The sequence below is a fragment of the Phascolarctos cinereus genome, unplaced genomic scaffold (genome assembly GCF_003287225.1).
Source record: "Phascolarctos cinereus isolate Bilbo 61053 unplaced genomic scaffold, phaCin_HiC Scaffold_726;HRSCAF=1367, whole genome shotgun sequence".
NCBI lineage: Eukaryota > Metazoa > Chordata > Mammalia > Diprotodontia > Phascolarctidae > Phascolarctos > Phascolarctos cinereus.
Genome location: NW_027556098.1, coordinates 85,847,549 through 85,872,315, shown reverse-complemented (window position 1 = coordinate 85,872,315; position 24,767 = coordinate 85,847,549). Strand labels below are relative to the sequence as shown.

The window sequence follows — 24,767 nt, the reverse complement described above, 5'->3', positions numbered from 1 at the left end:
ACAAGGTGGCATGACAGGGAGCTGTTTTTATTTACTCCCTCGTTTTCTTGGTCTCTAAATTGCTAATTTTCATTCCTTAATCCTTTTTTAGGTTAATAGTTCTAGAAAGGAAAAGTAGGATTTGGGGAGAGGAGAGCGAGAAGGGGCACACTGAATCTTTCTCAGAAGTCTTGTTGTGTTTTAATATTTCTTGAGATTCCAAAATGCAGTTTAGCTGTCATCCTAGAAGAAAGCTCACTCAGGCAACATTTCAAGTGGAATTTTGTAGGCTTAATAACTAACTTTTTGTGTTTGTGCTTTAGTTCCAGAAGTGTCTTAGGAATACATTTAACCTATGAGTTAATTTATGGGGTTTTTTGGGTGTGTGTGTGTGTGTGTGTGTCTTTCCAGAAAGAAAAAAACAGAAGGAACATATGACTTACCTTATTGGGACCGTGCAGGTAAATAATTAAATACTTTGTTTGCAGCTCTCACATAATTAGTATAAAATATACATATGCTCTGATCCTTGGCTAAGGAACAAACCCTTGATCCTTATCTTGTATTCTGTAAATGGCATACCAAAAACAAACAGCTTATCACTAGCTTAGTTTGTAGGACTCTGTCATGGTTGGTGGTACTTCTCTCTTTACTTTTCCATTTTACTCTCCTCTTTCTACTTCTCCCCTAAGTAATATGTAGAGAAGTAGAATGAAAATTAAGTCTTGTAGTACTGTTTCTGTTCTTTTTTTATCTTAAGAATTTGATCTGGTATTCCTTCTTAGAGGGCTGAACCCTCTCGTAGAATTTGATTGCTGACCTCAGACCTCTTTCCAAATTGTACAAAAAGTGAAGGATTTACATTTTGGCAAAACAGTATAGCTCTTTCCTACTTAACTCTTCTGTGATTCATCTGCCAAAGCAAATTACAGTAGTTTACCTTCATTTTCCATTACTCATTGTATTCTTAGGAGGAAAGAGCAATCATGTTTAAGAACATTGTTTATGTGAGAAAATCAGTTCTAAGATCCAATAGCCATTGTTAATTGGATGGTGGTTGAAAACAATAGCTTTTAAATGTTTTAGTTTCAGGACCTCTTTATATCCTTTAAAATTATTGCAGAATATGGATTATATTTGTTGATATTTATTGTATTAGAAATTAAAACATCTTAGTGTTTTTATGAAAATACTTTGATCTTGCAGATCCCTCCAAAACCTCTAGGCAATCCTTAGGGACCACAGACCACACTTTGACAACCAACAATCTAAATAATGTTTAGAATACAACTTATTTACAATTTGGGGATTGCCTGAGAAGAACATTGGTATAATTATAAGAATTGTTGATTGTCTTTTGTGAAGAAAAGATTACAAAGAAGTCACAATAATTCTGATTGATTGGTCCTTACTGTCGCACCTAATTAAATGCCTTAATTTTTTCCTGATTAACTCCTTGTTGCAGTTCCTACAGCATCTATTCCAAATCTTTTCTTCTCTCCCCAATCTACCTACATCATCAGTTTTCTCCCTTCCTCTCACAGTAGATTTCACACCTCATACTTTACCTAAAAAATACAGCCTATTTGTCATAAGTTTACTCCTTTCCCCAATTCTATACCTTAAATCCCCTCATCATCCTCCATTCTTTCTTTGTCTGTTCCAGTCAAGTCCCTTCTTCCTGGAAAATTCCGGTTCCTCTAACTGTGTTCCTTAAGACTGGCCCTCCTGATTAGCCAGTCTCTCTTAACTACTAACTCCTTCCTCCTGCCTACCAACATGCCTAGATTTCCTCATTCTTTAAAAAAAAAAATTTCCTCTCCCTTTCTTCAAGCTATTGTTTTTCTCTCCTCCCATTCACAACCAAACTCCTAGAAAAAGTTACCTATACTTATGTCTTCATTTCTTCACTTTTATCTTTGTTTCTTTCCATTCATTTCTCAGTCCCTTGCAATCTGGCTTCCAACCCCATCATTTGGCTGAAACTCCTGTCTCCTATGTGACAAGCAATTAACTTGTTGACCACCCACTTCCTCCTCCGGAATAGGCTCTTCCACCCCCCCCCCTTTTTTTTTTTGGTGAGTCTGATCTCTCTTAGTTCATCTTCTTCCTCTCTGGATATCCCGAGCTCTTATGTATAGGTGTAACCCAGGGCTGTCCTGGGCTTTCTCTCGACATTGTCTCTTGTGATTTCTTCAGTTCCCTTGGGTGTAATTATTATCTCTATGAAGATAACAATCTCAGTTCTCTCCAGTTTAGTTCCTTATCATCTTTCATCTAGACTGTCACACTAGTCTCCTATTTGGTCTGCCTATTTTATTTATTTATATAAAAAATATTTATCTTCTTCTTCAGTCTGTTGCACAAGCTATGAAAATGATATTCCGAATACAGACCTCTGACCATATCATTTCCCTGTTCTAGAAGCTCTCTCTTTCTAGTATCCAAACTCCTCTATTGAAAGCCCTTCACAATCTGAGTTCAGTTCAACTTTCCCTTCACATCCAAGTTGTTCTCCTTGTTCTCTTTGCCTGCTATCCCATAGACTGCCATTTCCCTTTTATTAACCTTTTATTATCCATCTGTAGTGCCACCTCCTACAAGAGGTCGTTCTGATACCCCAGTCTTTAGTATCTGTCCCCAAATTATATTTATATGCACAGTTCCTAGCACATAGGCTTTTTATAAATTGAATAATTCAATTCAACATTTTACTGATAAAGAAACTGAGGGTCAGAGAGAATTAGGGATTTTCCCAAAGTCACATAGGTATTATGAGGAAGAGGCAGAGCCATGACCAAAGTCTAGGTTTGAGTCAGAATACTCTTCTTCAGATTTAGAGCTAGAAGGAACTTTAAGAGATTATTTAGTCCAGTGGTATCAAACTCAGAGAGATGGGTTTCTGCCAGCACATATTTTCTTAGAAAAATCAAAGTTAGTAATATTTAAGTTGTATTTTTATTAATTTTGTTAAGTGTTCCCAATTATATTTTAATCTGGTAGCACTGGGAGTTTTACAGGCCCCATATGGCCTAAGACCTTGGATCTAGTCTTACCTCCTCATTTTATAGACATGCAAACTGAGGCCTGGAATGGTCAAGTGAATAGCTTGGGATCGTATAGGTGGTCAGTGGAAGGACCAAGATTCCAGTCTTTGCCCTGAGCCCAAATCCAGTAGTCTTTCAGGGAGTCCCCACAGCCCCATCTGGGGCTCTTTCCAATGTATGTGCTATTTTTTTATGCGCTATTTTTTCAGCCCATCCCCATGTCATTTTTTTCAGTGTTAACTTGTAAGACTGTTTAGGTCATTTTGGTGTGGGGGAAAATTCATGAAGATAGAAGTTACTTTCAGATTTTTTCTGCCTCTCCCTAGACAAACGTGCATGTGGGTATGCATTTCTCAACTCAAATTTTTAGTAGAAAACTTGTGTAGACTCTTGTATTTTAATGTGCTTTAGATACTATGAAAAGTGCCTGTCCTCATCTTGGAGGATTTTTTTTTTAAAGTTTAAGTGTAACCATGGTATAATAAAGTTCTAGTGACTGTCAGAATTGTTACCTCTATTTAACACTATTACTTTTAGTGGGCCATCAGCTAGGCCTTGAAAACCATTATCATGAACGTTGTCTGAAGAAAGAGTTTGCTTATAGGTAATATTTAAGCTGCTTGTGTTAGAGAAAGACATTTTTTGTGTAATATTCCTTCTTGTTTGAAACCCTGATGAAGGTTGGTGGAAAGGAATGAAGCAGTTTTTCCCAGCCAAATCACTAGAACATGAGGAAACTCCTGTTCGTTATGGCAGCAGTGAAGTTAGCCACTTGAGACCAAGAGAAGTAACATCTGTGTTACAGACTGAAACTGCAGGTAACCACTCGGAAGGATGTATGGGCATACCCTGTGTTAACATTTTACAATAAAATAATTAGTACTTTATAATAAGACCTAACTGTAATACTGTAAATCCTGCTAAGTGCTCACATTTAGCATTGTAGTAAATTCCATGACACCAGCTTTTCTCCTCTAGTTTTATCCAAGATCATATTTTCCAGGAACTAGTGTTTGTTGGAGGATTACTGTAGTTTTGGAGCACACTATATAGTATTATCATTAATTGTATAGTAATGGTAATTAGGCCATTTTTGTTTAAATTTCTTCTGGTCAAAGTTAGAGCACAATAAATTTTTATTCTTAAGTAGCAATACTGGATTGTTTTCATGTTCCTTTTATTCAAGGGGCTTGAGTTGAAGAAGGTGAGACAAAGGGGTCTTCATCTGTAGTATTACCTTTGTCTCAGAAGTGAATGAACTTAAGTTACTTGTGTGACTTAGGCACTTCATCCATCAAAAAAAGTACCTAGAGTATGGAGATAGCTTAGACTCTGAATTTGGAGTCAGAGGATCTGGTTTCAAATCCCATCTCTGTTACTTTGTGTACCTCTGTTCCTCTGTGACCTTGGATAATTCACTTACCATCTCTGTGCCTCAATTTATTCATTTATAAAAAGAGGGAGTTGGATTATATGACCTCCAGGGTTTCTTCTGTCTTTTCCTCCCAGAGTATTTATGTTTATTAACTACCAGGACGTACAGCCATTTGAAATGTTAAGTATTCCAAAAAAGAAAGAAAAACAAACGATTTGCTTGTTGGTGGAAGTTGATCTTGCTCCAGTATAGCATCATAGAATTATAGAAATGCAGAATTGAGAAGGGACCAAAGCAGCTTCATTTTACGGATTAGGAAATTGAGGCTCAAGAGAAGGGATGTGAACATGTCCAAGAAGAAATTGCTAGTCATTATACCTGTGACCTTTACACTACGACAACTTTAGAGGTCATCTGGACCAGTCTCTTTATTGTACAGGCCAGAAACCTGCAGTATTGCCAAAGCCCATTTTAAGAACGCTTAATACAAACGTTTTCAAGTACTATGAGTTTTTAAAGGACATTACATTACCATAGTCTCGTTACATATCTCCAAGAAATCTTTCTCCCAAAGTGGATGATGCTGTTTTGGAAAGGTTTCACTGTTTTGAAGATGGCAGCAGGAAGGGCTATAGAGCACTGTGTTTTCAGTGGCAGCTCTGTGACAGCACAGATAATTTTCTTCCTGGATCATAGTTGGATGAGTAAGTCTTCTGTTTTATGTTATCACACAGAGTATGCTCAGCCATTGGTGGGAGGAATCGTTGGTACGCTTCATCAGAGATCAACCTTTAAACCAGAGGAAGGAAAAGAAGCAGGCTATGCCGACCTCGATCCTTATAATTCTCCGGTGCAAGAAGTTTATCATGCATATGCGGAACCACTGCCTATTACTGGGCCAGAATACGCCACACCAATAATCATGGATATGTCAGGCCACCCCACCGCCTCGGGTGGGGCACCCTCTACATCCACCTTCAAGGCTACAGGGAACAAAGCACCTGCTTTAGTGGAAACCTACAATAAACTCTCTCGGACTGACAGCTGCCCTCTGACATGTGCAGAGTACGACACTCCCAAAGGAGGGAAACCAGGACTAAGTGCCCCCGATGAAATGATGTACCAGGTACCCCAGGGCACACTCCACACAGCTGGAAGCAAAGGGGAAGTATCCGGAGCAGGGAGGGAAGGAGAAGAGGACAGTTTTAAGGAAATCCTTTGAAGGGGATGCCACTTTTCCCAAAGCATCATTTTTAAAGCACATTGAATTTTTTTGTACTAGTCATGGTAATATATGAAAAAGTCTATCAATACCTATCACTGAAATGATTGAGGGAAAATATTATTACTGAGGTACAGGAAACTACTAATCTGGCTGTTCTGCTTTGAAGATATACACCACACAATTGTTGACGCTTCCCTACTCATGATTTAATATCCTGTTTTGTTACTACTGTAAAATGCTATATTCTTTAAGTCATAAGAGAGCACCTCAGATGCACTTCAAAGAATTTGAAAAAATCACTGAGATGAAATATTTATTACTGATGCTGCAGGTACATTGATGAACTTAAAGTAATGGCTCTGTAAGCCTTACTAGCAATAAATGCTAATGGTACTGTTCTAGTAAATGGCTTGAAGTTCTTAAGATCTACATGCGAAGGTGGAAACTGTCCTGATTTATCTCCTCTCTGGTTCCCATGTTATCGTTTATGTTTTTAAAGTTGAGAATCCTGTAATAACAATGAATTGCTTTTAGTAACTGTCCTATAGATCTAAATCTTGAGTGAGATAAAAAATCTACAGCTTTAAAAGCTTTGAATGGTAGATGACATAATTTATGCTCCTTGCTGATTTCTTCCAAAGTCTGCACTCAGCCTCCTCTTAATTTGGCCCAAAGCCATGGCCATCAGTGTTCTTAGGGGCTTTGTTCTGAGCATCCTCAGTGGGTTCTGCTTGGGCAGCCTAGTGAGTGGAGATTCTCTGTGGCTCAACAGCCACTTTACAGCTGAGAAAAGTTATGCAGCAGGTTTTCCCCCCGACTCATGTGTTCAGTGGTAGCAAAGGATTTATAAATGAACCTGTGTGACTTGTCAAAAGGTTGTGAAGGGAAAGTTAATGGGACCCAACTGATGTTTGTCATCAGAATGAAATACATCAGCACAAACCACAACTCAGAATACATTTTAATTGCATAAAAATGTGTATTTTTTTTTATTTTGGCAGTGATTCTAAACTTTATTTTTTAAATGGTAGAATATGACATTCTATAGCAGATAACAAATGCAACATTTTTTCCAGTCCCTTTCTTGTCCTGCTGCAATGTGAAGGGAAGATTAATGACACCTTATCATGGGAGACATGGGGTGTCCCAAAGGTCTGAGTACAGTTTTAAGCAATTTACTATCTTAAAATAGTTTAGGACTGCAACTCAGACCTTTTGGACAGCTAAGTCAATGTGTATATCAGTTGATATAGAACTGTGTGTCACATCTAATCAAATGGAACTTTATCTGAATTGATATTTATTGACAGTGTTCCCACCCCCCCATTGTAGCTCATTTTCTTTGAAACCAAGGCTTACACTGGGGAAAATCAGAAGTCATCTTTATATTTTATTTCTGACCTAGATGAGGAGAAAACTTTCCAAAGTTTTTATTCTTTTGACCAGCTGAATGGCTTGGTAGAAGTAGAAAAGGTACCATCTCTGTCTCTTTTGTGTGAGCCCAGTTCTTTGATTCAGCTTTTGGATTTAAAAGATGTTGGTTTTACCTTGTCTGAGTCATCATGTTCTTACCAGCGTAAATTGACTAGTGAAGTTGCACAGTATTTTATTTTATTTTATTTTTTGTTTTGTACAATTCCAGATATTTAAGCGATAGTATTATGGATGCTACAGATTTTGTTTTTAAGACAGCATGGCATAGTGGATAGTGAGTAGTGATTCCTTGAAATCAGGAAGGCCTGGGTTTTAGTCCTGCCTCTGACATTAGCCATGTGACCTGGGTAAGTCACTTAACATTTAAGTTACAGTTCCCTGGTTACAGCCAGTGCTAACACTTTAAGGTACAAAAGGATTTCCATCTCATTGGTCCCAGAGAGTTTCCTTACCAACAAGTTCCCTGCTTATACAGATGAAATCATAGGTCCACACCAAAAGAAAGGATGTTGTATTTTACTTGTTCTATAATTAAAAGTTTACTTTCCAGTGTTAGCTTTACTTAATTTCATTTTTAAGTTATTATTATGACAAAAAAAAAACCCATGAGGCAAAATTTATTTATTTTTAACTTGAGGTACCAAAATACACCTTGGGCATATTTAGAGTAGAAAGTACAGATGTTAGCAAACATAAATATGAATATGGCTAAACATAACTCAATTAAGTCAGCCCTTTTCAGGCAGAAAAGATGAACGTGTCACTACTTAGTCCTTTCTGTCATGCATAAGGAGGAGAGATTCAGTTCTGGAACTGTGCACATAATAAAACCTTTTAGGGATACATTTTGAACTGTTAAACTTGTTAGTGATTTTCTTGGTTATTTTTCCTCATTGTAATGAGATATACACCTGGGGTTTTTTTTATTTGTTTTATTTTCTTTAAAAGCTTTACAGGGAAACAAATGAACTGTGTTTTTTATATGATATGGATTTTAAGACTTGACTTTCATGTTGAAGATTTTTTAACAATTTGATTCATGTTTGCCAGTTTGATGTCCTCAAAATAACTATGAGATGATTATCTAATGTCTCTTTGTTTTGTGGTACAACACTTTTTGCATTGTGTTTTGGTTATTTCAAGAGCTGGGTTGATTCGATCCAAAACTTTTTGGGGGGAGGAGGGGGGAGGGGACATAAATTTTCTGTTAGATAATCCATTTAGGTAATTTCATAATGAATTTTCCCAACTTTGTATGTGTGTTGTTGTATCTACATCTATATCTGGCTCTGAGACAATCAAACGGCAACCATTTTTAGCCAGACAACCTTTTGGACTTCTTATTCAATACGTTTGGATTTCTTGTTCAGTATGTTTATTTATAAGTTTTAAATACTTAATGTTGTTTTGGTTTGAATTTGTCACATTTCTATGGAGACCAAGACTGTGTGAATATGATAATAGGCCTAGAATCTAGTAACTACGAGAAGAGTAAATGTTTGATAGAACCACATTGACTTAGCTGTTACTTGATCTTTTGAGAACCAGCACAGTGAAAGCCAGAATTTTGTGAATTCTACTATTTAGTGCTATAAATCCACATAGCTCCTATTCTTTTATGGAGGGTCTAATCCAGTTAAGTCCACATTTCACAATTTGCACTTTTCATTTAAAAATGGGTTAATTAACTGATGAAGAAAATCTTCAAGTAAAGGATTTGTGACAGAAGTGAAAAATCCAACACCAGGATGTGTTGGTGTTTTGGGTTTTCTGATGGAGGTGAATGACTCATTTAATTAAGAATTAAGCCTCACAGTCTTGCCCAACCACCCGTTATCTGGAAACAAAGAATTGTCTAGAAGGGAGATGGGACATTCTGTAAATGGGTCACCATTAGATAAAATTGAGAGAATTTGCAAGATAGTGAATTAATTCACTGAAGCAATGCCTAAAAAATACCAAGCTAGATAGTTCTGTCCTTGTCTTTAGTCTGGCCTTAACATGAAGTCCTAAACTGCATCAGTCTAAGAATTAGTAGATAGCACTGTTAAGGTGGCATAATTTTTAGGCCAGCTTTGGCACCGTTTCCTATTAATTTTTATTTGTGCCAAGTTACATTTTCTCTTTTGACACTGGGAAAAGTGGAAGCAAAATATTCATTGAAATATTTTTTGGGGAATGAGAATGGTTTGAAGATCAGTGATAATTCTCCCAGAATGTACTTTTCTTACCTCAGCATGGACTTGTAGTCACTCTGTATTTGTATATGTTGCTAGAATTTAGATTGTATAAATAGAATTCTATGTGTTCATGTTTTTAATAAATTATGTACATACCATGCTCGTTATATGTGAAGAAAATGGTGGATTTTTCCTAATATTGAGAAAACCGTCGTGATATATCAAAAGTCTCTTGTTGTTCAGTTGTTTCCGTTGTGTTTGACTCTTCCTGACCCTATGTGGAGTTTTCTTGGCGCGCATACAAGAGTGGTTTGCCATTTCCTTCTCCAGCTCATTTTACAGATGAGAAAACTGAGGCAAACAGGGTTAAGTGACTTGCCCCAGGTCACACAGCTAGTAAATGTGTAAGGCCAGATTTGAGCTCAAGGCTTCCTGACTCCAGGGCTGGTTCTCTATCCAGTGTGCCACCTAGCTGCCCCCTCCCCCCATTTTAAACTTTTGTTCTTAAATTAAAACTTATCCTTTCCCTTCAAGTGAGTAATGTTGTCATTGGGTGAGCAGTAAGAGCTGACACATTTTGTATTTTTCTCTGTTTTCCCCATTCTTTTAATCATTAAATCTTCTTTAAATCTTTTTTTCCTCTGAATTCTACTAGTGCGCACTCAGAGATGGTAACAAGGTTGTTAAGTGTTACCTATTGAAGTGGTATGTGTATATATGTGTGTGTGTATGTATATATACTTACATTACTCATTGCTACTGTTAAACCTGTATAAGTAGGTGGAATACTTTTTTTCTTCATGGGGCTTCTGGTCATCATCATGATTTAATCTTAGAGTCCTTTTTCTACATGAAACAGTCCAAAAACAGTGATTCTCCAAACTGTTCTTCATTCCGCAGGTCTCCTCCTCCAGGCCCCATGATTTATTATGTAATTCCTAATTTCACCCTCTGGAGTAGAACCTAGAGGTTTACACCATAAACAGCTTGTCAAGAGCGCACAGCATTAGTTTCTTTATTACCAAAATAATTGTCAAAGTTGGAAGCTCCACATAAAGCTGACAAAGTGGAGAACTATATCTTCCTTTCTCTTTTGTATTGTTTCATCTTGATCCTCAGTGCTTATGATCTAATCTAGTAAATTTACTCATGATACACCTGTTTCATAGAAATGTAAAATTAAAAGAAATTGAACACACTGATATGCTAGAGGACAGGGTTCAACCTTAGGATGAGGATAAATATATTTAACACTACTTTTTCTTAATTTAAATAAGCTTTTATTAAGCAGCTACTACATACAAATCACTGTGGGGAGACAGATTAAGAAGATGTGGTCCTTGCCTCAAAAAGCTTACAATCTAGTAAAAGGGATGACATTTACATAAAATAGAAATACAAGGCTACCAAGAAGGTCTTAAACACAGTTGGGGTGCTGTGGAGGTAGGTGGAAGATTTGGGAGGAATCATGGAGAAAGAGGCATATGAGAATTTAAGTAGACAGAACCGTTGCTGTGGGAAGGACATTTTAGGGCAGAACAGAATGACTGAAAATACTGAAGAGGGGAAGCACAGGATATTTTATTTAGTTCAGGGGGAATTCCCCGATTAAGTTATAAATTCGTTCTGTAAGCCAAGGGAAAGTCACTGAAGAGTTTGGTAGTAGTGAATAACAACCAAAGCAGTGCTTTAGGAAGAGAAATTGTAGTGGACCAGTGACCAGAGGCAGTTAGAAGATAGTTGCTTAAAAAAAAAAGGGGGGGCACAGGAGGTATTTTGGTAGTGAAGTGGGTGGTACTTTGAAAATGAGTGGGCTGTGGGTAAGAGGAAGAATGTGAGGGGGAAACATTATGTGAGAGATCCAGGGACTTCAAGCCAGGCAAATATTGTGAATTATTAGATTGTCTTCATCTATTGCAGCCATATTGGGGGATACTGAGGTAGACAACTAGGATGCTGAAAGCAGTAGGTCTTTATTACAAATGCATTTTTAATTGATAAAAGGGGAGACTTAAGGTATAAAACTGGGTAGGAACAGTCAAGGATACAGCTGGAAAAGTCCTCCAAATCACTGACAAGATGACTTTTCAGGCTACAGCCAGAGAGAGAAGGGGATTGATGGTCCACAACTACCCATCCACTTAGGCCAAGTAGTTCAGAATGGTTATAGCTAGTTTGTCCATACATCAGGGCAGCTCAGTGGGGTTTTATAGGGAGGGATAGAGGTCTTGTTCAAGTGCATTGAATTGGTTTCCTATCAGTGATATCACAGGTAGTGAGAAACCAAAGACAGGCTAAGAAACCCAGTTGAAGATAGCATGGGCCTGGAAGTTTACTTCATGTAAAGTTTTTAAGCATCAAATACTCAAGAAAATCAATCAGGAGGGGAGGGAGGGGGGAAAAACATGTCTAGACTAGAGACAACCTGTGGCAAGAAAGGCAGTCCCTAAAAGAAGTGTCTATATGACTACAAGAGTTACAAGGATGACTTTTGTAACATTTTGAAGAAAAAAAAACTCCCGTTTTTATTCAAGTATTTTTCATTCAAGTATTTTTATAATTTACATTTACACTTCTAAAAACTCAATTTCTATTTCATTCTAAAGACATATCACCACTGTAAACTTAAATGAATGTCTCCAGATGCAGAAATGCACTGCCATGGCCTTCCATGAGAGGAAAAAAAACAATAGAGATTAAACAGAAAGTTAAGGCTAGTCAGTTAACTTTGGTCAAAACACAGCTCCGGAGTCAGAGATACAAAGGTTACAAATTGAAATCTCCAGATGATTCAGATAAAAACTTATAATTCCATAGACACAATGCTATTATTGTTCCTTTATTCCCATAATATTCAGGCCCAGCTCATCCTGGATCAACTCTACTCAGGTAGTCTAACTTTCAGAAGATGATTATCATTTTGATTGGGGTATCTGAAGAGAACTGTGGAGCCACCCAATTTTCTTGATTCTTAGAAATGTAGACTTCTTCCAAATGAGAATTTAAAGTTAGGATTCTTTCATTTTAAACACTGAATTTTCAGAATATCCTAACATTTGTCCTGCTCTCTTAACTGCAATTTGTTTTCATAATTAAATATATTCACAGAATGCAACTTCTGTCTAATCTAGACCAGCAGACAATAACAGACTCAGGTCTTGAACACTTCCTAACAATTATACAAAAACTGAAGGATGTGTTTTACAGAAGTAGCTTGACATTTTAAAGAATAAACTCAAATTTTATAAAAAAAAAATACCAATGAAATATCAATATCTTGAGTCTTTAGGGTCAATCTTTTGTCAAATTAATAACGAAGTTCTTTTCTATGATGCTCTTTAAGAAAATCTGTTCTGCAGTTATGTTGTGGTATTCATTCTAAAGACAAAGAAAGAAAAAGCAAAATTATAAAAAATTAAGTCTGCCAGAATATGAGGGAATATCTAAGACTAAATCTCTGTTTCTCTCTAGTGAAGTATCAAAAAATAATGAAAAGCCATAGTTTTTCTAAAAGGGCATACTTGCTATATCTCTTTTATTTAGGCATCTCTCAAACTCACCTTTTCATCCCATGAAAAAATCACTTTTTTAATTTGGGTAGGACCTAAACCAGCCTATGGGCAGCTAGGTGGCACAGGGGATAGAGCTCTGGGCCTGGAGTCAGGAATACTCATCTTCCTGAGTTCAAATCCAGTGTGACATTTACTAGCTGTGTGACCTTGGGCAAGTTGCTTAACCCTGTTTGCCTCAGTTTCCTCATCTGCAAAATGAGCTGGAGAAAGAAATGGCAAACCATTCCAGTATCTGTGCCAAGAAGACCTCCAAAATGGGGTCATGAAGAGTCAGGCGTGACTGAAAAATTACTGAACAACCACCTAGCCAAATGGCTAGGTTTTCCCTGAAAAAAAAAAAATTTGTCCAGGCCAAGAAAATAATGAAGAATTTTAATTGAAATGGGAAAAAAGCATCATCTACTCGAGAGCTAGAAGAGACTTTACAGCCTTCTAGTTCAACCCACCCCCACCTCATTTTATAGATGAAGAACTGAGACCCAGAGATATTAACTGACTTGTTCTAGGTCACATGGATAATAATTACAGTCGGGATTTGAACCTGGGTCCTCTGGCTCCAAGTTTACTGCACTGTACTGCTTCCTGAGCCATGCTGGAGGCAGTCAACAAAAACATTAATTTCTTTCTGGGAATATAAGACATGTAATAATATTGCCTTCGGGGAGCTTACATTCTAACAGAGGAGACAACATGTAAGCAGCTATGTACATACAAGATAAAGAGGTATCCTTTCTGATATTACTTCCCTTTTGGATAAGCATTTTTGTTGTTAAGGGTTGGTTAAATGACTTGCCCAGGGTCACACAACTAGTAAGTGCCCTAAGGCCAGATTTGATCTTGGGAAGATGAATCTTCCTGACTCCAGGCCAAGCACTCCATCCACTGAGGGAGAGGCAGGGTGCTGGTGGGAGGAAGGCCGGGGAGGGAGAAGGAAAGAGAGGAAGGAGGGAAGAAAGAAAAGGCTCTGGGGAATGGGGGGGATAGCTCTTAGGTGACCTAAGTTCATAGGATTTAGGTTGAGAAGAGGCCTTGGAGGTTATCCACTGCTTTCATTTTACCAATGGGGACAGTGAGGCTTAATGACTTGTCCAAGTTCAAATAGCTAGTGACAGAGACATGTCTTTCGATTCTAAATCCAGTAGGTTTTTTCTTTTTTAAATAATGCATGTACCGCAGCCTGCATCAAAGGTTAATCCAACAATTTATCTTATTTCATAGGAAGCCAACAGAAGTTAGCATGGTCTAAAACTAAGTTTTTAAAAGTTTTTGTTCAGTTGTTTTAGTCATGTCCAACTCTTCATGACCCAATTTGGGGTTACATACAGGAATGGTTTGCCATTTCCTTCTCAGGTCATTTCACAGATGAGGAAACTGAGGCAAAGAGAGTTAAGTGAATTGCCCAGGGTCACACAGGGAGTAAATGTCTGAGGTTGCCTTTGAACTCAGGTCTTCCTGATTCCAGACCTGGAGCTCTATGCACTGCACCACCTAGCTTCCCTAAAATTAAGTAGGCAGATCTAATCAAAATAAGGTTCCTTCCTCTCTGGCTTTAGATGAGTTTGGAAGTGATCTGAGGGACTCTGTTTCATTTTTAAACAATCCACATTGTCTGTGGGTCACTCTGGGCCTGTTAGTTGTAAGTCACTTCGAGATACGCCCAGGCTCAGTGATATTTTTGGATATATTGGGAAATATGAGGTCTATGCAGGACTTAACCAAAAGTGTGGCTTTTTTGCTCGGCTTCTGAGACTGTCACTGATGTTCACAGAGCTTGTGTTATCTCATTCTATAGAACGACAAATAAAATTGGCAATAGGAGAATTAATTCTGGACAAATTTCATCTTTAGAATGTGGCAAAATAACCCCCTGACTCAAGAGAAGTTGTGAATAATGAGGCTGTCCTAATGCACACTGCCAGCATACACTTGTAACATCATAATCTTGAGAATATTGTGTAAGGGAAATTTCAGAGCTATGGCAACAGAGCAACACAGAATCCAAACCTTTAAAAAGCTTCAGAAAATGCAGCCAAATGTCATGCAAAAGACCTGTTTTCACTAACCACATCCCTCTCCCCCAAGAGGACCCCATGGAGGCATGCTTTCCTTACCTCGATCATCACAGACATGGCTGAATTCCCATAATAGTGCAAAGGCCCATTTATATCAGTAAAATTGTACTTAAAACCTGCTAAGTGAACTTCATGGCATATGTAAAATGCCAGTGTGATGGCGATGATCCCTGTTGTTGGGTGTTTGGGTTTCTAAAAGCAATGAGAAACAGGGTATAAAGGGCTTGTAACCTGCAAGGAAAGTCTAAAACAACAGCCTACTTTAAAGCATCATGGAGTTGAAGAATCTTATCTTCAATAAAAAGCATTTGCCACAGAGGAATTAAACACATCCTAAAAAATGAAAGGCACTACATACAATCACTGTATTTACCTAGAATAATGCAAATCCCACAGGACTTATTTTTAAAAAAGACTATTTTATTAAGATACTTTCCTGGGCTAGAGAAATAGCATGTATTTGTGTCACCATATGCTGGTAGTGATGAAGGGTAATTAGAAAATTAATTGCTATTTAACATTGTGTTCCTAAGATAAATTGTTTATCTAGTTTGTGAAAGTATTTTTCAATTTGCCTATGCAAAACTTGTGAAATTTAAAACTATATTTTTGAAAATCAAAGATAATGTTAAATGTTTATGCCTTGATGACAAATTATTAAGGGGATTCTGCAAATATGCATGGGTTCTAAAGGGAGGGGTCTCTGCAGTCAAACAACCCGAAAGACAGAACTGTGACAATCATCACCTGACAAAAAAATAAAAAGTTACTAGTATCATACACATAATTTGCTCATTTTTTAGAGAAGTGTCCCTTTAAATTTCAGAGCATTTCTCCAACACATCCTGTTTGAAGGGACACAGTCTTGCCTTTACCAAGTGACTTTTACATTGCAGTGTTAATAACTTCTCTACCATGGCATTCAAAGGTGAATACAGTACATAAAGTTTTTGTTAAGTATTATATCCTTCCTCTTTTACAATGAATCAAGGAGTTTCCTTTCTGTTAACATGTCATTCTAATAACCTAAGGGAACCTGGTTGCTTCTGTTACTTCAGAAGGACCTGTAGTTATACCATTTCAGAAGGTTTAATTGTATATGGCAGGAAGAATTTTTTATCCCAAATATTATTACTCTGCCACTGAATCTTATTAATTAAACAATTCTTAGCATGATCAAACTTTTTTGATGATGCATTCTAATCAGTGAAAAAAAATCTGATCACTATTCCCTACATATATATGGATAGATGGATAGATAATCATATAATCATATACATATGCTATTGTATATACTAGAAAACTTACACAAAGATACAAATTTAAAAAGAATGAGATAAAGATGAATTAATATTGATCCTAGACTCAACAGGGGACCACTGGAGTTTATTGAACAGAAGAATAATGTAGTCAGACCTGCACTTTGGGAAAATCACCATGGCAGCTAAATTATTGTACCAATCCAGGTGATGAAGATCTGGACTAAGGTGTAGTGGCTATGTTAGGGGGCAGAACAGGAGTGATGACAGCAATGTTGTGGACAGAGAAATGCCAAGGCTTGGATATGTCAGGGAGGGGGTATGTGAGTTAAAGATGACACCGAGGAGGCAAACCTAGGTGGCTAGAAAGATATTGGTGAGAAACACGGAAGGTGAGAAGAGGCACACATTTAGTAATTGTTCTTTGCCCTCAAGTGTTACTTATAAATAAGCATCTGATTTCTAAACTGTTTGTCTAAATTACCGAATGGATATATTTTACCTTAACTGTAAATAGCTAAGTTTCAAATGTAAAAAGTATTTTTTTTTCTTTACCAGAATACAGATGAAAAAATCAAACAATATGGAGGTAATAAAATGTGTGATGGATATTTCAGATCATCCATGCCTGCTCATCCTATCCCATACAAAATGAAAAGGGAGAAGGTGGCGGGGGGGGGGTTGGTTCATCACCCCATCACTGCCCCAGAGCCAGAACTTGCTTACCTAGTGAACGAGAGAGAGAGAGAGAGAGAGAGAGAGAGAGAGAGAGAGAGAGAGAGAGAGAGAGAGAGAGAGAGAGAGAGGGGATAGTGTTAGAAGATAAAGCTAAAAGTGAGTGTATTAAGACAAACCCCATGTTAGCTATCATGGAGAGGGTGTGACATGACCCATCTTCCTTCCCTCCACTGAATGATTACCTATTTCTTGGGGTCAGGCCAAAGCTCCCACTTTGGAGACCAATGATCTAGAGTAGTACAAAGCCAATTAAGTTCAATATTAGGTGCCCCTTTTCTTTGCCTTCCACTTAATATGCCATATGTATATTTACATACATACAAACACAAGATGTATCTAATATAGAATAAGGTTATATACATGTATATTATAACATATTACTATGTTAATGTTATTACATTATATATGTATTATTTCACCATCCATAAGTTTCAGAGCTACAGATGAGGAAACAGACTCAGGGAGTGTGTAGACTCTTGAGAAGAGATCTTGGACCTCAAGACATGAGACCTCATGGCAGAGATGGGGAACCTGCAGCCTCAAGGCCTTCTAGGTCCTTGGGTGCAGCTTTTTGACTGAGTCCAAGTTTTACAAAACAAATCCTTTTACTAAGGGGATTTGTTCTGTGAAGTTTGGATTCAGTCAAAGGGCTGCACTTGAGGACCTAAAGGGCCACATGTGGCCTCAAGGCTGCAGGTTCCCCATTCCTGCCCTGTGGGGAAAGAGACCTTAGGACAACTTCCCAGTCATTTTTAAAAGATTTTGCTGGGGAGGCTTCAGGGATAGGTGAAAAGGAGGTACACTGGGGAAGAGGAAGAAGTACGGCACATTGGACAATGGGGGAAGCCCATTTGAGAGATTCCTTATTCTTACTAATTAAGAGTTAAGTTCACTTCTTTCTATCTGTTGAAATCGTATCAAAGCTGTCAGAAGCCTTGAAATTCCAGTGTTTCTGGGCAAAATTCTTGTTCACCCCATTCTGCTGATGTATAATAAGGGATCAAGCTGGAAGAAACCTTAGAGAGCACTGAATCAAAATTATTCGAATGCCTCAGTTTTAACAGAGAGAAAACTGAAGCCCAGGGTTTTTGAAAACTAAAGTCTTCTGATGGCAAATCCATTTCTTTCTGCTGCGTCCTAACAGATGACAGAATCTTGTTATGTTAAGTCTAACACCCTCCATCTTTGCTAAAGCTCAGTTAGGTCAATTAGTCAACGGAAATCAACGAAAATCCTTCCCTGGGCTGGTAAGACAGAGAACCCATTCAGCAACTGTCCTTTGCCATCATCAAGTGCTACTTATAAATAAGCATCCAAATTTCTAAACTGTTTGCCTGAATTGTGGAATTGAAATATTTTACCTTAATTGTATGTAGCTGAGTTTTCAAATGTAAAGGTTTTTTCCCCCTTATCAGACCTACAGATAAAAAAGCAGACTACACACGGATGTTTGTTTTGCTGACACTCTAAATGGGTCTGGATAGTACATAGTCGACAAGATTTATTTTAAAATAACACCTCAGTCTTTAAAGAACTAATGTTACTTTGGCCACTATTTCTAAGGCAGTTTTCTGTAACACAACTCAAAACAATAATGATAATAATAATATAAATATCTCATTTGATCCTCACAACAACCCTAGAATGTAGGTGCTATTATTATCCCCATTTTACAGTTCTGGAAACTGAGACAAACAGGGGCTAAGTAACTTGCCCAGGATCACAGAGCTAGTAAGTGTCCAAGGTCACATTTAAACTCCGTTATTCTTGACTCCAGGCCCAGTGCACTATTCATTGAGCCACTCAGCTGCCTTTGAGAATCTAAGAGGCAGAATGGTGTGGGGGATGGAGCACTAGACCTTGATTCCAGAAGATCTGGATTCAAATCATACCTCTGCCCATAGCAGCTTGCTCTGCTCCTTAATATCTGTGCCTCAGTTTCCCTATCTGCAAAATGAGAGGGCTATGCCAGATATATGGCCCCTAAGTTCCCTTCCAGCCCTAGATCTATTAGCCTAGGACCCTAGGTTCTGGGTAACCCTAAAAGTCCTGGCTCTCCCTATTCTCCTTCTAATCTATGACAATCAAGGGACAAAAGACAAAACAAACATAAAAGAAGAAAAAAATCCATGTCAATTACATAAGAATAGATTATACAATCCATACTTACTTCAAAACCTCAAAAGATCCATCACTTTATCAGTGTGGGCATTCCTTCCATTCATGTAGGTTGTGCATGCCCCACAAGGCTTATAGACAAGCCTTTGTAAAGTGCTATAACCTAGGCACTCCCCCATGCTTAGCTCGGTTTAGCTTGGCTCTTCCTCAGCTAGGAAGCAAACAGCCCATCCCTTGTCCATAATCAAAGCTTCTTCAGTTTTGTAGGACAGGCCCAAAGTCTGCCTTTGAAAAAGCAGGGCAATCTCCACACAGTGATTAGGTATCAGGGTGAGACTTCATTGATCTGGGCACACACATATATTTCTATATTCATAGAAATAGGCATTTCTTCTATGTATATAGAAATATATGTATATATAAATATGCATATCCTCTCTATATAAATATACATATATGTACACACACATACATGTACATATGTATGCATGTATACATATACATCTATACACAGACATTAAAAACACATGCAAAATCAAATAGGCACATGTGAGCATTCTTAGTCCTTCCATACATCTCAGAATAATCCCAGTAGAGACACCACTCCTCTCTAGTTTACAGGCCCTTTTGCCCAAAGCCCTTCTTTTGACCCTTAAAAAAAAAAATCCTGATTTTGGAATTGTTAAAGAATAAGTGAAAAAGTCCATACCTCTTTTTGGGGAAAAGTTGTAGGAAAATGAAGCAAGTTGAAAGCAGCTATTCTTGTAATAATAGGATCTAAGATTCTGATTTTTTCAGGTTTATAGATGAGATTTAAGGCTGGTTTCTTCCAAAAATAATTAACCTCCTAAAATAAAGAAGTAGCAAAATGATTAAAATTAGCATTGAAAAATAGTTTTTAAAAAAATCGAATGTTTTCAAAAATTAAAAAAAAAACCTTTTAGACCAACTTACTGGCGTGATGCCAGCCAGCACTTCCCACAACCACTTTAAGTCATGAGATTTGAAGACTGTAAGGATGGCAACAGACTTAGGATCATTGTCGGCTGGGTTTGAAAAGACAGATTCTGGGTAAAAAATCCGGAAAGTTGTCCTTGTCCCAACATCCTCTTCATGTCCTCTGACAGGTCCATCATTTATTCTGCAGAGGAAATTCAATGTAGCTGTAAATCTGCTCTTGTCCTTTACCACAGCATGAAGAGATTTCATAATGACAGGACCTTTAAAAAACCACAGGCAAAACAGCCTGGGTCACCCCACTTCTGAAGCACAAAACAATCTTCAATTTCTTAAACAATGGCCCAGGAAGGCCCTTCCTTGCTTTCCACAGGCAAGTCATTACCTCTGTGACCCCTAAGAGGGTGACTGTTAGCTGATACCTCCTTACCGAAGGCAGGGATGTGTAATTTGTTTCAGCCATTTACTTGTCAAGTTGGTAGAAACCCTGAATTCAGAAAATTTTGGTTGAAATTTTCAGTATAGTTGGAGTATTTTCATTTCTTTATAATATAATGTAAGGGGCCAAGAGAGGCTACATCTCATTTGCTTGGAAGGGGATATGATAAAAGGACACTGGCTGTGGGGTCAGAGGGCCTGGGTTCAAATCTCACTTCTGAGGCTTACTCTCTGGGGTTCCTGGGCTGAGTCATTCATTAACAACCTCCTTGGGCCTCAGTTTCCTTGGTTAGTCAGTCAATAAACACTGATTAAGCACCCACTGTGTGCCAACCACAGTGCTAAGAGCTGAGGATACAAAGACAGGTAAAAGACAGTCCCTGCCCTCAAGAAGCACAGTCTAACTGAGGAGACAACATGCAAAGAACTGTATAAAAACAAGTTTCTTATTGTTTAGTCGTTTTTCAGCCGTGTCCAATTCTTTGTGACCCCATTTGGGTTTTTCTTGGTAGAGATACTGGAGTGGTTTGCCATTTGCTCATTTTACAGATGAGGAAAACAGGCAAACAGGGTTAAGTGACTTGCCCAGGGTCACACAGCTAGTCTGTGGCTGGATTTGAATTCAGGTTTTCCTGACTCCACACCCCGGTGCTCTATCCACTGTACCACCTAGCTGTTTCCTTCCTCTGCCCCCCCACAAAAAAAAGAGGAAAAAACCTATATACAGGATAAGTTGGAAATAACTAACAGAGGAAAGATATTTGAATTAAGGAGGATCAGGAAAATTGCTTGTAGAAGATGATTTTAGTTGATACCTGAAGGATGTCTGGGAAACCATGAGGCAGAGATGAAGAGGGAGGGCATTCCAGACTTGGGGGACAACCAGAGAAAATGCTTGGAGTCAGGGGATGGCTACAAAATGGGGTGCTGGGCTAGATCTCCCATTTATTTTTTGCTATCTTTTTTTTCCCCTGGCAATTGGGGTTAAGTGACTTGCCCAGGGTCACACAGCTAGTAAGTGTCAAGTGTTTGGTCACAGGCCAGATTTGAACTCAGGTCCTCCTGACTTCAAGGCCAGTGCTCTATCCACTGTGCCACCTCGCTGCCCCTGGGCTAGATCTCTTAGAAAGTCCTCTTGGATTCTAGCTTGATAATTCTATGCTCCCTCTACGATTTGTAGAAAACCATAATAAAAAAAATGGTTACACTTGGAAGGGGCTTTAAAGGTCATCCAGTCCGGCTCCCTCCCATTCCCCATTTTTGCAGAATGGTGAAATGACTTGGTCAATAGAGCCCTTATCCACCGCCTCCTAGTCCAGTGTTCTTCCCTTTTCATCACTGTGCTCTGAAAAATGCATAGCTCACCTACAAGAGTGCATGATCCACACGTGAGCACAGGATTGGACTAGTGTTTCTGGCTTTTTTTTTCTTCCCCCTTTTGGATTTGTTTTTAGAGAATGTGAAACTAAGTATCTATGACCATAACATATAAACCAGTGAAACATATTATTGCTCTGTATTAGTATTGTTCTGTAGCTGAAAAGCAAAGTCACCTGCCCCGCTAAAAAACATTCAACTAGAAAAAAAAATGGAATACGCAGGTTTTTGTAATGTTGTGCAATGACATCTTCTCTGAATATATTTTCATTAATAATATTAATAATCTTTGACTCCACAACGTTAGACTTCTATCTCATTTTATGCCACAGATACATTGTTTCATTTAGGGATAAACTGAATTTTGATAAATCTAGAGTCATTAACTTTAAATTTGGAAACCCTAAACCTTGGGAACCCTGACCCACTTATATTATAGCCATGCTCCCAACATCACACACAAATTGAATATGTTTAATTAGGAAGATTCTACCTATGGAATGTATTTAGATAGGGCAAATCTTGATTGACCTAAATGCTTGGTAAATAAGGATTTCCAGTTAATCTGAGCATGAGTTTATGAGGGTCTTTTTATTTCTATCCTTGTTGCTGTAAATCTTTACTTAGCTTTAAAATCTGAAATGCCAAATACCCTAAGAAGCAGTCTGCTTAAACCACCACCAATAACAACAATAGAAAAACCTGCAATTTCATCAGTCCCCAAATTACGCATTATAGCATTTTGACAGGTAAATATTTCTAATGGAATCTGACATTTTAAAGGTACAGAAATATAAATATTGCACAAAAGACATCTTAATTAAATACTTTAACCACTAAATGGGAAAGGGGCTATTGAATCATCTGTTATATAAGATTTCTCTCCCACATGATTTTTTGTATCCACAGAAAGAGTCTAACTATACAAAAATAAACAACAATCATGATAATTTAGTGAAGGTGGAAGATAACTTATACTCTAGAAATTGCCAAAACTCTAAGAATTACAGCAAATCTTTGGGGGACAATGAATGGTAACCAGTTAGTATTTAAAATGTAAAGATCACTTTTTATGGAAATACATAAGAACTATACTTTCTTAAACAGTTATGCAACAGAATGGAAGAAATGTATTTACCTTATTATCACATCATAGGAGTCGATTTTTTCTCCCAGTGTCTTATTCTTTAAAACTGCGCCATTACCAACAACAATACATTTTTTACAGGGAACTCTTGAAAACACAGATATAACAGAAAGCAATGGATTAGATACCTAGAGATTCCTTTATTGAATTACTCATTACCCAGGCATGGGGTTATTCGTTTTTTTTAAAGACCCAAAGCAAAGTTCCAATAATGATATATACAGAAACAGGCAACCAATGACATATGGGACATGCCAGCAAGAAAGAAGATATTGGCAGGAAGTAGTTAGCCAAAGAACAAATATATTCTGTGTTGATGGTGGAGGAAAGGAGGTGTTTGTTTTAAAAATCATGTAAATAAAATACACACATACACATACATAAATATACACACATACGCTACCCATCATTCTCAGCATTTCATGGCCATGTGATGAATATAGGCCTAAGCAGAGATGTGGATCTTGCTGCAGAAGTGTTGACTCTTAGCATTCTTCAATCTAGGTTTGTTGGTAAGTCATTTCAGTCATGTCCAACTTTTGGTGACCTTGTTTGGGGTTTTCTTGGCAGAGATACTGGAGTGATTTACCATTTCCTTCTCCGTTTCATTTTACAGAGGAGAAAACTGAGGCAAACAGGGTTAAGTGATTTACAAAGGTCACACAGCTATTAAGTGTCCCAGGCCCAGCAATCTATCCACTGTGCCACTTAGCTGCCCTCAATCTGGGTTAGGCCTTTCAAATATGACAATAGATGGAATCTCTTATTACAAAAGTAAAAATAGGTGCTATGTGATACTCCTCAGTATCACAGAGAGTCAATTCATTGACTGTACTTTCATTCATCACCTAGGGAGTCATCAGAAAGCTGGAATTACATTTATACTACCTACCTCACAGGTAGGAGGGCTCACAGCACTGTGTGGATCACTGTTGGTGAAGGAGCTTTGGAATCATCTAAAAGTCAGCTGCTATCATTATGGTAGAGTTATTGGACTAAGCTATCTATGGAAAGACTAGTCACAAATTTGTGACCTAAAGCTTGAAAGAAGCTGACAAAATGTGTGTGTGTGTATATGTGAGTAAAACAAGAGACTTCAGATGTTTCTGTGAGATACATTTGCCCATCAATTACAAAAATTTATTTTGAAGCAATAAACCAGGATTAAAAGCCCAGATTCCATGATTGTAGGAATTTTAGAGTTCTAGTTCACCTCCCTCATTTTACAAATGAGGAAATCATGCCTCAGAAGGGTTAAGTGACAAGTTCACACAGGGAGAGGAGGAGAAGGGAGGGTAAAAGAGAGAGAAAGAGGGGAGGAGAGAGAAAAGAGGAGAAGAGAGGAAAGGGGAGGAGAAAGAAGAGGAAAAATGGGGGTAGAGGAGAGAGGGGAAGGGAAAGAAGAGGAGAGGGAAAAGGGGAGGGGATATAAGAGGAGAGGAAGGATGAGAGACAGAGAGAACATTCATACAAGGTCCTTTGACTCTAGATTCATCACTCATTCCATTGAACTATGCTATTTTTTCTTGAAATAGGACATTATTAAGGTTTTGAATATTAACATGTACTTCTGATGGTGAAAACAGTCCACAGAGAGAATTTTCTTTTGCAAAGTTAGATTCAGAGACTTTATGTTCCCACTCCCATTGCCCAAAAGGCTTGGAGAAGTAATATATGTCTATGTATGTGCATGTGTGTATCTGTATGTATACACATACATATACACTCATATATGTATATCACAAATATAATAATAAATATTTCAAATGACCTTTAAAATCAAGACCACAGGTTCTAAATATGGCTTAATTTGCAGATGCTACAAAGTCAAAAGAAACTGTCAGTTTTA

At 37.8% G+C, this 24,767-nt stretch overlaps 2 protein-coding genes across 2 annotated transcripts in view; one reads left to right on the top strand and one right to left on the bottom strand.

The window, feature by feature from the left end:
• DCBLD2 (discoidin, CUB and LCCL domain containing 2) overlaps nt 1–9,407 on the top strand; it is a 107,701-nt gene extending 98,294 nt beyond the window's left edge. The window contains 3 exon segments of the mRNA XM_020978334.2: nt 391–440; nt 3,707–3,844; nt 5,136–9,407. Of these exon segments, the coding sequence (XP_020833993.2) occupies nt 391–440; nt 3,707–3,844; nt 5,136–5,623 (676 nt within the window). The 3' untranslated portion in view covers nt 5,624–9,407.
• The window catches only part of ST3GAL6 (ST3 beta-galactoside alpha-2,3-sialyltransferase 6), an 85,688-nt gene continuing 69,156 nt past the window's right edge, over nt 8,236–24,767 (bottom strand). The window contains 5 exon segments of the mRNA XM_020978330.2: nt 8,236–12,618; nt 14,924–15,076; nt 19,709–19,846; nt 19,954–20,140; nt 22,910–23,005. Of these exon segments, the coding sequence (XP_020833989.2) occupies nt 12,532–12,618; nt 14,924–15,076; nt 19,709–19,846; nt 19,954–20,140; nt 22,910–23,005 (661 nt within the window). The 3' untranslated portion in view covers nt 8,236–12,531.